The 14,616-nt window shown below is 43.3% G+C and overlaps 1 protein-coding gene across 3 annotated transcripts in view; it reads left to right on the top strand.

Moving 5' to 3' along the window:
- The window catches only part of ENPP2 (ectonucleotide pyrophosphatase/phosphodiesterase 2), a 72,839-nt gene that overhangs the window by 30,699 nt on the left and 27,524 nt on the right, over positions 1 to 14,616 (top strand). For all 3 annotated transcript variants that reach the window (XM_008073215.1, XM_021706550.1, XM_021706551.1), the window contains exons 11-14: positions 158 to 230; positions 6,624 to 6,732; positions 9,317 to 9,442; positions 14,063 to 14,094. In XM_008073215.1, coding sequence (XP_008071406.1) covers positions 158 to 230; positions 6,624 to 6,732; positions 9,317 to 9,442; positions 14,063 to 14,094 — 340 coding nt within the window. The remainder of the gene's footprint in view (positions 1 to 157; positions 231 to 6,623; positions 6,733 to 9,316; positions 9,443 to 14,062; positions 14,095 to 14,616) is intronic.

Here is a 14,616-nt window from a genome sequence, read left to right as displayed (position 1 = left end):
TAGGGCAGTGGGCATAAACCCAATAGTTAGAAAGCTCCTCATGGTCACACCAGCAAGGTTGAGCGGTAGGCCTGAAGGGGTTTTAATATATGGGGATATTTGATAATTCCTTGTGATGCGTGTTTGGGGAGATTCCAACCTTTCAATTTTCCTGCAGGCCTTCGGTATACGCCTTTTATTCTGAACAACCCGACTTCTCTGGACACAAATACGGCCCTTTTGGCCCTGAGGTTAGTAGCTTATCCTCTGCCTGAGAAGAGCCCGCATCCCTGCATCCCTGAGCAGTCTGACCTGCTAATCTTGTTTCAGGGGCATATACAGCTTTAAAGGATGTTTGTGTTTATAGGGCTTATGCATAGTCAGACAACTACATGACTAAAAAGATTTTTAAAATTTTAAACATACCCGTTTCTCTTATAGGAACTTCATTTCAGATCGGTTATATACTCGAATCTGTCCTAAGCTTGATGTTCATGGGATCAGGGTGTGTTCCAGTGCTGTAGGTGTCAGTCCTGAGGTAAAGATAGGAAGGGTTGGCCCATGCCATTGCTGGGAGAGGTGTAGAAGGAAACTTGAGATGAAATCTACAATACAAAACAGAGCAATTGAATTTCAGCACCTCAACACAGTTATAGTTCAGAAGGAGCAGATCAGCTGAGCACTCTTAACATGGTCATGGTTCAGAGGGGGCAGTTTCGCTGAGCACCCTTAGTACATGCAGTTCAAAGGGGGCAGGTCCGGTGGGTAGCTCTAGTGGTCTCAGCAGCTACACTCATGTGAAATAGCAATGGACCCTTGTGACTTAATGAATTTTGGTATAGGTGTGTGTACTGTGAAACCATCACCACACTCACGAGTGTGAGCATACTCATCACCCCCAGAGGTAAACTCTTAACTGAGAGAGATGTGCTGCTGAACAACTCTGCTGGCAGAGGAGCGCAATCTCTTTGATCATCCATCAGAGGAGAAGACAATCTGTTTGTAAGAGACTGTCCAGTAGAACTGCAAATTTAGGAGGAGGAAAGGGATGGCTATATTTTATCATGCTTCTCTTTCATGTCAGATGGAAATCTTCCCCACATCTCAGTGTAGATCATTAAAAGCTATGATAGTGTTTGCAAGTCTAAGCTTTTAAATATTTTAAATGTTGTCTATCTCTCTTAATATGGTGGTGAGGTCTACATTAACATAATATAACTTGATTATTGGCTGAGAAAATATTTTTAAAATGATGAAAATTGCCTCCACTTCCCTAATAGCATATGACAACACTGTTGACTGTGATTAAATTCACTGATTTTAGCAGAAGGATGAGTTGGAGATCCAGATAGAGATATCCTGGTTTAAGTATTTTTGAGCAAACTGTTGCATGTCTAAACAAAGGCAGTAAATAGCAAGGAATCAGAAGTATTTCTGAATGCTTTGACATCAATCCAGATGTGACTTTTTTAAGCACTGGAAGCTAATGGCTACAAGAAAACACTCTTAGTTTGTCTAAAATCATTGAAGCCATCTACATCTGGACTTTTTCTACCCCTTTGATGTTTGACCAGAGGTGTCTGATTATGAAACACAAGTGATAAGATGAGGTAAACATCTGTATCCATGAAACACAAACCTTATGTTGCCAGGAAAGAAAACCAAAGCAAGTTTAACTGTCCCCTCTTTAGGATGACTTTCTTTGACATTAATCTAAAGTGAACAAAAGGATCCACATCATATTAAAATGTTAAAAAACAAAACAAGACACCCAAGCAATTCCTTGTGCCCCACTTAAAAGTCTGACTTTGCTTGGCTAATAACTCCTTATAGACCCTGCAGGATAGGCAAAACAGGGTGGTAAACGGAGCACTTGGAGGTGGAACTTAGAATCTCTGACTCCAGACTTGGGTTTTCCCAGGGAGCCATTCAACCTTCCTTTAGTCCAGGGAATCAGCTGAGTGGTTGGTAATAACTACTTCCACATCATGCAGAATATTTTCTTCATGACAGGAATTGGCTTTAACAATATAGATGAGGTTTAGCTTATCCTATACCTTAAAAGTTCTATGACTCAATAGTAGTTGTCCTTCATACATGAAAGTCTTTGGATTTCTAATACAATAGTTCAGTTACAGTGACCTCCTTGAACATGTATGTGTTTTAATTGATAAACATATTTTTTCAAAGTGCTGAAAAATGAAGGAAGGAAGCATGATATGGATGCTAGAATTTGCTTGATTGTTCTGTCCCCTGGGTTGCTTATAAATATATACACAGAAACTTTTCCTATGGTAACCTGACAACCTGGTCACTTTCTTTCCATAAGGCAAGGGGTATTTTCAGATTTCAACAATTTCTCATCTGTTCTACAAATCTTATTTAAACTGAAAGAAAAACAAAAACAGTTTATATACTTTTAAAACATACCAAGGCAAGTCAGGACAACCTCTCTTGTATCATAGACTCGGTTTATATACCTGTTTGTCCTATATGTATGTCACCATTTACATTTATTGTGCATGAAAAGATTATATGTTCTAGGTGAAAAATTATTTTTAGAATCAGTACGTGTTGTCTTTTATGTAGAACAAGAAAATAACTTACGTTAGGAATTTAATGGAAACGATTCTAACTAGCAAAATGCTGTGTGCCATAAGATGGGTTCAGTTGAAATGTGTGCTTATTTGCTAAATATTTGAGTGCACTTTTTTGCAGGATGGTTCTCAAAAACTATTAAATGAGATGACCACACATTGAGCTAAAAGCCTCCAGAAATGGTGTATTGCTCCTGGTTTCATAGTGTAATGGTGAATGTTCAGAAACATGCTTGCTTTTGAGTATTGGCGCAATCTCCTTCCTTTGGCCCTCTATGCTTCCTCTGTGACCCCTTCTGTTCGGCTGCTCTTCCAGGCCTAGAGGCAGAGCTTTGGCTGGCTGGTTCCTACCTTCAGATGGCAAAGTGTCCTTCTGAAGAGGAGGGAAACTCGCCCCTGTGTCCCCGTCCTCCTAATAACCTCAGGCTAAAACTTCTCAATTCAGGCTAAAGTATGGCTGGTCAGTGGACACTTAGCTTTCCTCTAACTCTAACATCTGGGGAAGGAAGTCTGTGCCACGTAATCACAGGATGAAAACCCCATGTAACTAAACTCTACTCCTTCTGCTCCTTTAACGCGTTGCCGTCAGAAGGACTCGCCTCTGGAGTCTTGGGGATGTTGAGGTCTCTTGCAAATGGCTGAGAGTTTGGTGGGCTGATCTGAGCGCTGGCAGAATGTATTCGGTGACAGTGAAATGGAAAAATCTCTTTTCCTTTTGCTGCTTTTCTAATGGGGATTTGCCTAAAACTAGGAGCCTTAGAAAACAAATACACAAGCAAAGTCTTTGGGGCTGTATCTTTTGATTGCTCAGTGGGGGAGCGAGGATGAGACAGGGACAGAGTGCCTTTGCTGCTGGTGACGTCGCATGGCAGCCGTTCTCCTTCTGGAGACACTAACATTGTCCCCTTACCCTTTCCTGCATCTGAATGGCTGTCAGAACCGTCTCTTGGGAGGAGTCCTTTAGGGAGATAGCCAGGCTTGCTGCTTTAATTCGCCTTTGCACCATCAGCAAATCAGGGGCCTGTTTTTCGCCAGTATTTGGAAATCCCAAAGCTTACCTTCAGCCTGTCAACCTTTCCTGCTCTCTGGAGCCTCTATATACAATGGGTACACATGGCTCCCCCAGGAGGGCTTCTGATGGCAAGGCATAACTAAGCTCCTTCTTGGTTTATACACCAAAACAAAGAGATTTGTGACTGGCTAGTTTCTCCCAGTTTTAAGGAGATTTTGCCCTCGAGCACCTCTGTGCTGAAAGCCTTACTGCCAGTGCAAGCACCTCCTGCTGGAATTCATTCACAAATTAGGAGGACTGCTAATTATTTATGTTTCATTCCATTCTTGGTCTTAAACTTTTTTGCTCAGTCATTGCCTGTGAAGGTGACAGTTGCTTTGATGTATTGGGCGGCATGACAGAGAGATATGCATCCAATCTTAATTGGAGCCACTTGTATGACCATCACAGCCATCTTGAAGTGACCCAGTGACTGGTGTTCTGTTGAGTTTCAGGCCAGTCTTCTGTAAATGGAGAGCTCTTCATAACCAAGGGCCAGTCTCTCTCAAATGCAGAGCTTGTCCACAGTCACTTCAGACACATCTATGCATAGTCCTCAGCCTAAAGACCCTGCATGGCCAGATGCCCCTGGAGATATTCTGGGTCTCAGGGAAAAAGCCAGACAGCAGAGTCAAGCTCCGTTCAGAGGCTTCTCTCTCTAGATTCCCCAAGTTGTCCCTCTTTCCAATTTTTTCTCACTTGAGGAGCCTTTTTCTAATTAAGCCTCTGCTGACCCCAGACGGGAACACATGGGGCTTATCATCTGGCCCAGAGGGACAGACACTTCTGAATCCAGACATCTCTATCCGCCAGTACAGGAGAGTAGTTATGGCCCACCTCTGGCTCCGGCTAAGAGACCTAAGAGGAAGGTTGCCCCTAAGAGGAGGCAGGAAAGACCAGTTGCTCCTCCAAAGAAAAGAAGAAGAAAGTTGCATAGGATGGATCCTTTCGCTGCGGAAGCCCGGCAGGACAAAGTAAGTCTCCTTGTTGTCCCAAAGCTTTGTGCGGGCAAGGCTGAGTTGCAGACTCCCTCCTGCACCTTGGCTGGAGAATTGGCTGCACATATTTTACAAAAACTCTGGTGCATTATCTTTGGATTTTAGTTCAGAAGAATCTGGCACTTCAGAACTTAACTCTGAGTTGAAGATTTCCTGAACTTTCACCATGATGGGAAAAAAAGAGGCCCTTTACTTTGTTTAGTTAGTTGTCCTAAAACCAGTACTCACATTTAGGCTGGAGTGACCATGAAGAAGCCGGTTAGTTTCTCTTGCACTTCTTCACAGAATTGGTCCCATGGCTTGTGACCCTGGTGTCCTCAAATACTGTGTAGATGAGAGCTCAGTAGAAGGGTGGCTTAGATCAGTGGTCTGAACCTTCAGAGATTGAAGAAGGATTTAGATTGTAGGTGAATAGCTGAGGAAGGAAGAGAGGAAACCATGAGCGGATAGAGTTGTGTATGGCTTTCCTTAGTGATGGGAGTAATAGCTCCTTTTCTGGTACATTCAGAAGACCCTGTGGGTTTTTACTTTTCCAGATACCTTCAAATACTTCTGAGTAGTTAATTTATGATTATCTGAACTGATCCTTGAGAAGTAGCTTCTTTGTCCAGACAAAGATCTTGGAGAAGAGTGAGGTTTTCTCAGAAGCAAATCCCATGTGTTTCAACTGGTAGTCCCTTCATGCCTCTTTCTGGAACTTTCCACTATGACCCACTTCTTGGGACAGGATTTGAAATACTTCTGTTATGAAGAAAAAAGGTTTACACCCAATTGCACTGATGAAATAACAGGAGGAAAGGTCTTGATCTATCCGAGAAGATGCTCATAGCAGAGAACTTTGTGTGGGAGCAGCAATGATGCTTATACCCCTTCTTTCTCCTCTTGACCATCTTAGACATGTGTGTGTGCTTATTAGCTAAGCTAGGAAATTCACCTAAAGAAGCTTCCTGTATCTTTCTATTCTTCATCTGATGTGAAGTTTCTTAAAAATCTTGTCATTGCACAGTTAAAGATGAGAGGGAGGGGGACAACCTCCTGTATGTGGGAACATTCATGCTGTTAGAAACTCCCATCTGAAGCAAGAAAATGAGAGGTGGGTTATGTTTCTTAGGCTTTGGAGATGGCCTTTGAAGCAGAATTGAGCTTTTGTATTTTGTTAGACTAAATAAGAAACCTCCTAGGCCAAACTCAGTGGTTCACTTCTGTTTAAGGCAGGACTCTTATAGATTCTTATTTTATTCACAGTTAGCTTGAAAGGAACTAAACTGAGAAGCAGTAGTTTAATTAGAATAGGTTCTCCCAGTAAGAATTAGCTGGGCTGCAGTGGCTTATGCCTGTGGTTCCAGCTGTTAATACCTAGAGACTGAGGCAGGAGGATTGCTTGAGCCCAGGAGATTGAAGCCATGGTAAGCTACGGCTAGACCACTGTACTTCGGCCTGGGTGACAGAGCATCTCCTAAAAAAAATGTTGCTCTCAGAAATCAGCAGCCAACTTTTTTTGGAAAGAGATAGATCCTATTGTATTGATGGCATTCTAATTTATCATCTGTGGACAGCTATAATTTTTTTACCTCAGAACTACTTTTGATTCACTTAGCATCTTTCTTCTTGCCATGGTTCAAACCTAATGCGAGTTCATTTAGGAGTTGTCTGCTGTCTATTTGACTTTCTGTTCTCTTTCAAAACTCTCAGATTTAAAGAATGTTGTCACATTTTAGAAAGGCCACTTTAACTCTTAACAAAAAGTTCTTAATTTTTTTTATATCAAAGAATTTTAAAGGGATTGGATGAGGTGAGGTTTTAATTATCCTGGAAGAATACATGTATAAAGTGCTTACACCAGATTTCCATGAAGAAAGGCAAATCTCCCCAGACAAAGTGCTGCCTCTGGGCCTGAAGTTTTTTTCCCCCCAAATGTTCTAGGCATAGAAGATCTGTGAGAAACTGGAAAGGAAAGGGAAAAAAGCCCTGTAGAGACTAATTTTCTCCTTTTTCCAGATGACAAATCCTCTGAGGGAAATTGACAAAATGGTGGGACAGTTGATGGATGGACTGAAACAGCTGAAGCTGCATCGATGTGTGAATGTCATCTTTGTCGGAGACCACGGTAAAGTTCTGCTTTTTCTTTGCTAATCGGGTGGACAGAGGATGCTTCTGGCAGTGCTGAGGATAGGAACCCTCCTCTGGGAGCCTAAGATTCTATTCTTATGCTTCCTTCTTTCTTTAAGATGAGGAAAAAAATCAGACCATGATTCAAAAGTAGAGATGACCTTGGGTTCATTTTGATCAAAAGTAGGGATTTCTATATTTTTCTGTCCTTTGCAGGAAAGGTCTTTCTATGAAAATCTGTCTCTTATTAAAGTATGACAGACAATTCACATGTGACATTAACAGCTTCCTCTGTGAATGTGACATAGGAGGTGATAACCTCCTTTCCCTGCCAGCCACATCCCCAAAATGAGCCCACAGACTTTATGTGATTAAAAAGTCTCAAGATGATAAGAAGACAGAGACAGGATTCTAGCTGAAGAAGTGGCATAGATGTCAAATGACTTCCCTGAATTCACGGAGGCCAGAACCAGAGGGCCCTGCTGCATGCAGGGCCCAGCTACAGGCAAGAAGGAGCAGTGCAGGCAGCAATTTTGCTCAGTTGGCTTATGAAGTAGAAAGTCCTATGACCACCTCTTTGAAGTGATCAAGGACACCATAAACATTATATGATCATGGAGCTTGGCAGGGGCTGGCTTGGAGACTTGCAGACTGAGTTCTAGTGAGTGCTTCTTGTGTCCAGAGCTGTCAAGTGATATCACATTCCTTGGCCTTGGAATTTGGGGCTGTGCCCTTCTAGCAGAGTTTGGAAGATGAAATTGATTGACTTGGCAGTTCTGTTAAGAATGATGGGCAGCTCTCCCTAGTCAAAGCTCTATTCTGGGTCTGAGAAGTTCTTTCTAGAGCATTCTAGAAGATCTATGAGAAGCTGGGGAAAAAAAAGCCATGGAAACTTTCTCCTCGGAGGAGACTGAATGTTACCCTCTGCAGAACCATACTCTGTGGATGTGGCTTGCAGGAGAGCCACCGACAGGGCAAAGGCAGAGGATTTGGAGACACATCAAAGCTGCTTCCATTTAAGTGGCCTCATCAACATGAGGCTTCCAGGGTGAACAGATTCATCTGGTTTCTGGACGCCACAGCAGCTCTTTCTGAAAAGACAGTATTTTCTAATGTTTCCGGGCATGGGCTTTGGAGTTGGAGTGAATTTTGGTGGAGTTCATGTTGTGCAGGGCCACCTCGGAACTCTGTGGCACAGCACACCTGCCTCTTACCTCCCCATCTGTAGGATAGGGTTGCTGATGTGGTGAGTCTGGAGGGCTAGGGCCATAGCACCCAAGAGGCTGTCTGCGCAGTGCTTGTCTGACCTGAGAGCAAGGAGGCTGCCCACCACTGGGGTGGCATCAGCAACGCCTGGACCTGTGGCGAGGGACCATCTCTGCCGTCTCCAGTAGTGTGTGTCTGAATATATCCCCTCCGGGATGATGTTGTACTTGAACACAGCAGCTTTTTATTGCTTTTATTTTTCTTCCCGAGGATTTAAATGTTAAAAGGCAAGATGTGTAACCCTTACGTATATCAGGATATGTTTTTCCTCAGTTTTCACTTCAATTTGTATTAAAAAAGGGTAAGTCTGGATTTGGGATCCCAGGAGTGATCATTTGAATTTTACCAGATCCAGGCCACCCTGGGTTATATTACTTCATTCTAAAACCTTAGGGCATCCATCACGGGATCATGCATTTTCCCTGCTAGGGAATATTCATATACCAGATTGTGCAAAGCTACATATTAGGCTTTCCTGCCTCCAGGTCACCCCATGAACTCCAGTATGGACAGCAAAGGTCTCTGCTGACCTCCATAGTCTATGAGTCTAAGTTTTGAGTCCTTCAAAAAATTTTTAATGTTGATCAAAAAGTTTTCCCTGATGGGGGACACAAAACAAATATTGGGGTGGGGGAGGAATATTTGTTGTTTTAAATAAATTCCCCACCTAGATAGACCCTTTCTGTGCCTTCATTGCCAGCTTTCAGTTTTGACTAATTACATTGTTGACAGCTTCTTCCAGCATGGTTTTGTTTTTCACTTTGGGTGGTCATTGGAGTTGACCTTTTTCTTTCTCATTTTTTGTTGCCAGTTTTGTTTTGTCAGTAACATCCAAGGCCACCAGAGGAGACAGAGAAGACCATGATTATGTCCTGCAGACAGGAGATATAAGAGACACAGAGCTGTGTACTCCAATTATTTATGCCACCCCCAGCTGGGAAGAGTTTGAAGCAATCTAGGATTTTTTTTTTTTAAGAATAGATCTTTTTCATAAGACTGTGTAAATCATTGTTTTTAAAATTATAACCATAATGATCTATTTGTCTTGCTACTCTGGGTAAGTGGCTGAAAATTATGACTGAGGTGATGAATTTTCAATCTTTGATTCTTGCAAGATAATATGGCTAAATCAGAGTCCAGTGAAAAGATTAAAAAAAAAAAAATTTAATTCAAGTTAAAACAATTTCAAAAGTGGGAGCTCTACCCATTAATTTGTGAAAAACTAACTGAAGAGATGCCTGGATGTTATCTTTAGAGTCTGCGTTAAAATTTTAATTTTAATATTGCTTGAAAATACTTGTCTTCTCTCCCTGTAGGAATGGAAGATGTCACATGTGACAGAACTGAGTTCTTGAGCAATTACCTGACCAACGTGGATGACATTACTTTAGTCCCCGGAACTCTAGGAAGAATTCGGTCCAAATTCAGCAATAATGCTAAATGTAAGTTAAGTCTTAAGATGCTAACTTGTCAGAGTGGTAAGAGAGTAGAGTAGGTAAGGGATTCTTTTTTAAAGCTGGAATACTTGGGTAAAAATACTAGCTCTGCTACTGCTTAGCTGAATGACCTTGAAAAAGTCATTTGAACTCTAAGCCTCAGTTTTTTCATCCGAAAATGGAGATGATAAATGACAGTAGCTATCTCCTAGGGTTGCTGTGGAAACTAATAGATGCATGTTGCTTAGAGTGATTCCTGGCACATAGCAGCATGATGTAAATATTTGTTCTTGTTTTTATTTTGTGGAAATTGCACTTAATTTGAAGTGTGTTTATAACCATAAACTTCTGTTTATGAGACGAGAATCTGTCGATAGACATTCAGGCTTGTGCTTTTCCTGAAACTAGAGGGTCTGTAACAGGGCTGGCAGAACCACACTCGGCCCTGGAGGGTTCTTCAGAGTCTTGTGGAAAGGGCTCCTTCCCTTTGTGAAAGTGATCGGCAGAACCCAGGAGGAAAAACATTAAGCCCTTGGGAAAGGGCAGCTGCTCTGAAAGTTTAGAAATAAAACAAACAGGAGTGTTCTTGTCATTTAGGTTTTACATGTTCAGGTTATGGAATGCCACTGATAAGAACTTCAGCTTGCGGCCCTAGGTTTTACATGTAGCCTGCCTGGCCTTTAAGAAGTCTGTAGTTTTACTGGGGACATACTGCACTTTGGGGGAAAAAAAAATCTTCAGAGTCTTTAGCTTTGGGAATAAGAAACCATTGACACCACACTTAAGGCTTTGGAAACTCAAGTTTTTTTCCCAGTTTTGTTCCTGAGGCAGGACACATGGGAGCTATTCCAAGGTCAGCACCAGGCGATACTGACATAAACAGAATGTGGGTGTTTCTGCCTCCCCGCCATCCCCTTCCTGCCCCTTTGTCCTCCCTGTCCCACTCCCTGGAGCAGGCAAGCCCCTATACAGACAGGGTGTAGTCAGCATGGCTCCTCTCCATTTAGTATCTGCATTTTAGGGCTGAGTAAGAAAGATTTTGTTTATTTTGAAAGATATTTCTGCTATGAGTACATGTAATGGAGAGGTTGTCTTAGGAGGAGAAAAACTTACCTGGGAGCCCAGGAAGTGAATCATGAAATAATGAAATGTTTGTACTTTACGAAACATGCTCCAATGTGATTCCATGCTGTGAGAGGCAGTGAGGGGGTGGGGAAGGGCCTAGGGTCTGGGTTCAGATTCCAGTTTCGCCAGGTCCTGACATGGGACACTGGACTAGCTACTCAGACACTGTCCCTCTGTTTCCTCATTTGTAAGATAAGGTTGCTGGGAGGATCACACGAGAGAGTGTATGTCTATAGCTTAGATCAATGTTTAGCACAGTGTCCAAGCTACGGAAATGCTGAATGTGATGGTGATGTCTTGGCCACATCACTATATCAAGCTTACGTACACACATAAACAATCTCGTTTAGTATTTTTACTAGTAAGTGCTAAGTATTATCCCCTGTGAAGATAGTAGAAATCAAGGCTCAGAGGTGGTGTAGGACCTGGCTGGGAGGATGATGTTTAGCAAGTGAAAGGGTTGGGATTCGAACCACCACCCTTTCTTCTCCAACATGAAAACTGTTGGCATGAAAGTACTGAGTGCTTCAAAACTGAAGGATTGGGGTCCCAAACATGGAAGCAGGCTTGAATTACTTCCCGGTAATTCTGAGACTTACCAAGAACATGCTATTTATTTATCTCCATTATCAAAGACCATGAATTACTCTGTTTGAAGACTGAGATTTAGGGGTCTGGCCTGCCCTGTCAAGCTGCTTGGCTCCAGCATGGCAGTCTCTCACTTTCTAGGACCCACTGGCTTCATGAGGATTTGAACAGCATTTACCTCCCAGGCCTGTTGTGAGTGACCAGAGGGAAGGTGACTACAAAGCTCTCCTAGGGAGGCAGGCATGTGGTGTGGATTCACTCAGTTCTTCTAGAGAGGCAGGCATGTGGTGTGGACTCATTCAGTTTTTCAAGAGAGACAGGCACACAACTTGGACTCATTCAGTTCTTCTAGAGAGATAGGAACCCAGTGTAAACTCACTCAGTTCTAGAGAGATAGTCACATGGTGCGGACTCACTCAGTTCTAGAGAGATGAGTACATGGTGTGGACTTACTCAGTTCTAGAGAGACAGGCACACAGTATTGACTCACTCAGTTCTTTTGAAGAGACAGGCATATGGTGTGGACTCACTCAGTTCCAGAGAGATGGGCACATGACGTGGACTCACTCAGTGCTAGAGTGACAGGCACATAGCGTGGAGTTACTTAGTTCTAGAAAGACAGACACTTGGTGTTGACTCACTCAGTTCACTAGAGAGACACATGGCATGGACTTACCTGATTTTTCTAGAGAGGCAAGTACATGGTGTGGTCTCACTCAGTTCTAGAAAGATAATCACATGACATGGACTCACTGGATTCTTCTAGAGAGACAGGCACATGGTGGGGATTTACTCAGTTTTTTTATAGAGACAGGCACACTGTGGACTTTCTCAGTTCTTCTACAGAGACAGGCACATGGCATGAACCCTTTCAGTTCTTACAGAGAGGCAGGCACATAGCATGGTCTCACTTAGTTCTAGAAAGACAAGCACACAACATGGACTCACTTGATTTTTTTTTTTTTTTTTGCAGAGTCAGGTACATGATGTTGACCCATTCAGTTCTTCTTAAAAGACAGGTATATGGCATGGACTCACTCAGTTCTTCTAGAGAGATAAATACATGGCATGGACTTACTTAGTTCTAGAGAGACAGACACATGGTGTGGACTCACTTCTAGAGAGACAGGCAAGTTGTGTGGACTCACTGAGTTCTTCTAGAGAGACAGATGCACTGCATGGACTCACCCAGTTCTTCTAGAGAGACAGACACATTACGTGGACTCACTCAGTTCTAGAAAGACAGGACTCACTCCATTCTAGAAAGACAAGCACATGGTATAGACTCACTCAGTTCTTCTAGAGAAACAGGTACATGGCATGGATTCAATTCTTTTAGAGAGACAGGGACATGGCATAGACTTAGTTCTAGAGAGACAAGCACATGACATGGACTCACAGGCTTCTTCTAGAGAGACAAGCACATGACTTGGACTCAGTTCTAGAGAGACAGATACACGGTGTGGACTCATTCAGTTCTTTTAGAGAGACAGACACTTGACATGGACTTAGTTTTAGAGAGACAGGCACATAGTGTGGACTCTCAGTTCTAGAAAGACACAGGTGTACTTACTCAGTTCTTCTAGAGAGGTAGTCACACAGCATGGGCTCACTTAATTCTAGAGAGGCAGGCACTTGGTGCGGACTCAGTTTTAGAAAGACAGGCATGTGACTTGAACTCAGTTCTTCTAGAGAGATAAGCACATGATGTGGACTCAGTTATTCTATAGAGACAGGCACGTGACTTGGACTTACTCAGTTCTTCCAGAGAGGAAGGCATGTGACATGAACTTGCTCAGTTCTTCTAGAAAGACAGGCGCACGGTGCACTGAATTTGTGTTAACTGTTACTGGTACCATTATTACTTACTTGCTATCCAGTAAAAGATGCAATTAAAAATTTAGCCTAATGGAATCCACATTTTAGTTTTGGATTTCTAGCCTTGGAGCTAGGATTCTGAAAACAGTCTTTGAAGCATGTATATTTACACCCAAGGCAAGCTAATTTATATATTTTTAACCAGTGCAATAAAATACCCATTAATATGTGTTAACAAATGTGTATCAAGTGCCCCTATGCCCCTGGGGGCAGGATATAGCAGCCAGTGAGTATGGCTTTCCTTCTCTGTCATTCTGTAATCACACAGTGAAGCAAAGCTTTTGAAAACAAAACAAAATCCTAACCACCTATAATCTCCTCTTCCTTCCTACACACACCCCAAAAGGGACCTTCCATCATGCAGTCCTGCCATAGCTCATGCAGGGCCCTCCTGTGCATAGATTTGCATTTAGCCAGTTCAGAGCGTTGACTCAAGTGTCTGTTCTCTGTGGTTGGTGGGAAGGAAGGCAGTGTGCACATGCATGTCTATTGCTGCACACTTGTGTCTGTGGCTGCAGAAGAGCCGCCACCTGTATCATCAGACCCAGGACGTTGCTGAGGAAGGAAAAATCACTTTAGAAGATAACTCAGAGCATTAGAATGTTCATTTCAAAGTAGGGGTACCTTGCTCCAAGATCTGCAGATCAGTAGGTTACATGAAAAACCCCAAAAGCTCAGTTCAGTCTTGATGTTTACCTGCAAGTAAAGTAAGTCTCCAGGGAACCGTCGGGGACTTGGAGAAAGAGCTAACCCCACAGTACCTGCTGCCATGGAGGGAGGTGCAGCCTTCAGGAGAGGAGACCCTGCCCTAGCCACGAGGCCTGCTAAACTCACTGAGGGGTTTGTCCCATGTGCTATGCCACATTTCATCCACTGAGATGCAACACGTCCACTCACAGTTACTTGGCTTTTAAAGCCAAACACGGCGTGTTAGTCCTGGGGGTGGAGGGAGGCAGCACTGAGCATCTTGCTGTGAAAGTGGCTTCCCTCACTGATTGCTGTTTCTCCTGAAGTCTTTCTCTTCTCTTTGGACAGATGACCCTAAAGCCATCATTGCTAACCTCACGGTGAGTGTCGCGAGTGCCAGCCTCTGCCCTCCCGCGTGCCCCTCCACATTGCACACCCCCCCATCCTGATATCTGTGTCTCCAAAAGGTTTTAGAGCTCTGGCCTGTGGCTTCTGCAGGCTCCCTTGTGGCCTCAGCAGTGACAATGACTATTGGCTCCATCCTGCAGAACTGAAGAGCATCCACACATGATTGAACACGACTTCACTCTCTTGAACCAGATCTACCCACCCACCCTATTCCATTGTTCCTGAGTACAGGGTAGAGACCACAGAAGCTGTGAGCGTGTCCTCAGCTGGGCCTGAGTCATATTCTCTCCCATCCCTCAACTAGAAGCAGGGGGGAGAGGCTTTGGAGTTTGCATGACTCTTAGCAATGGCCTCACATGTCAGGAATGCATCTTAACATTCCTGACTCTCCTCTGGTAGCCTGCTGTTTCATCTTACTTGCATTATTTGAGAGGGAGCCACAATTTCCACGTGTCCACTCACCAGCCTTCTGTATAGCTTAAAACCTCCTTCAG

The sequence above is a fragment of the Carlito syrichta genome, unplaced genomic scaffold (genome assembly GCF_000164805.1).
Source record: "Carlito syrichta isolate Samal-C Ts95f unplaced genomic scaffold, Tarsius_syrichta-2.0.1 Scaffold315756, whole genome shotgun sequence".
Lineage (NCBI taxonomy): Eukaryota > Metazoa > Chordata > Mammalia > Primates > Tarsiidae > Carlito > Carlito syrichta.
This window is presented reverse-complemented; position numbering and strand designations above follow the sequence as displayed.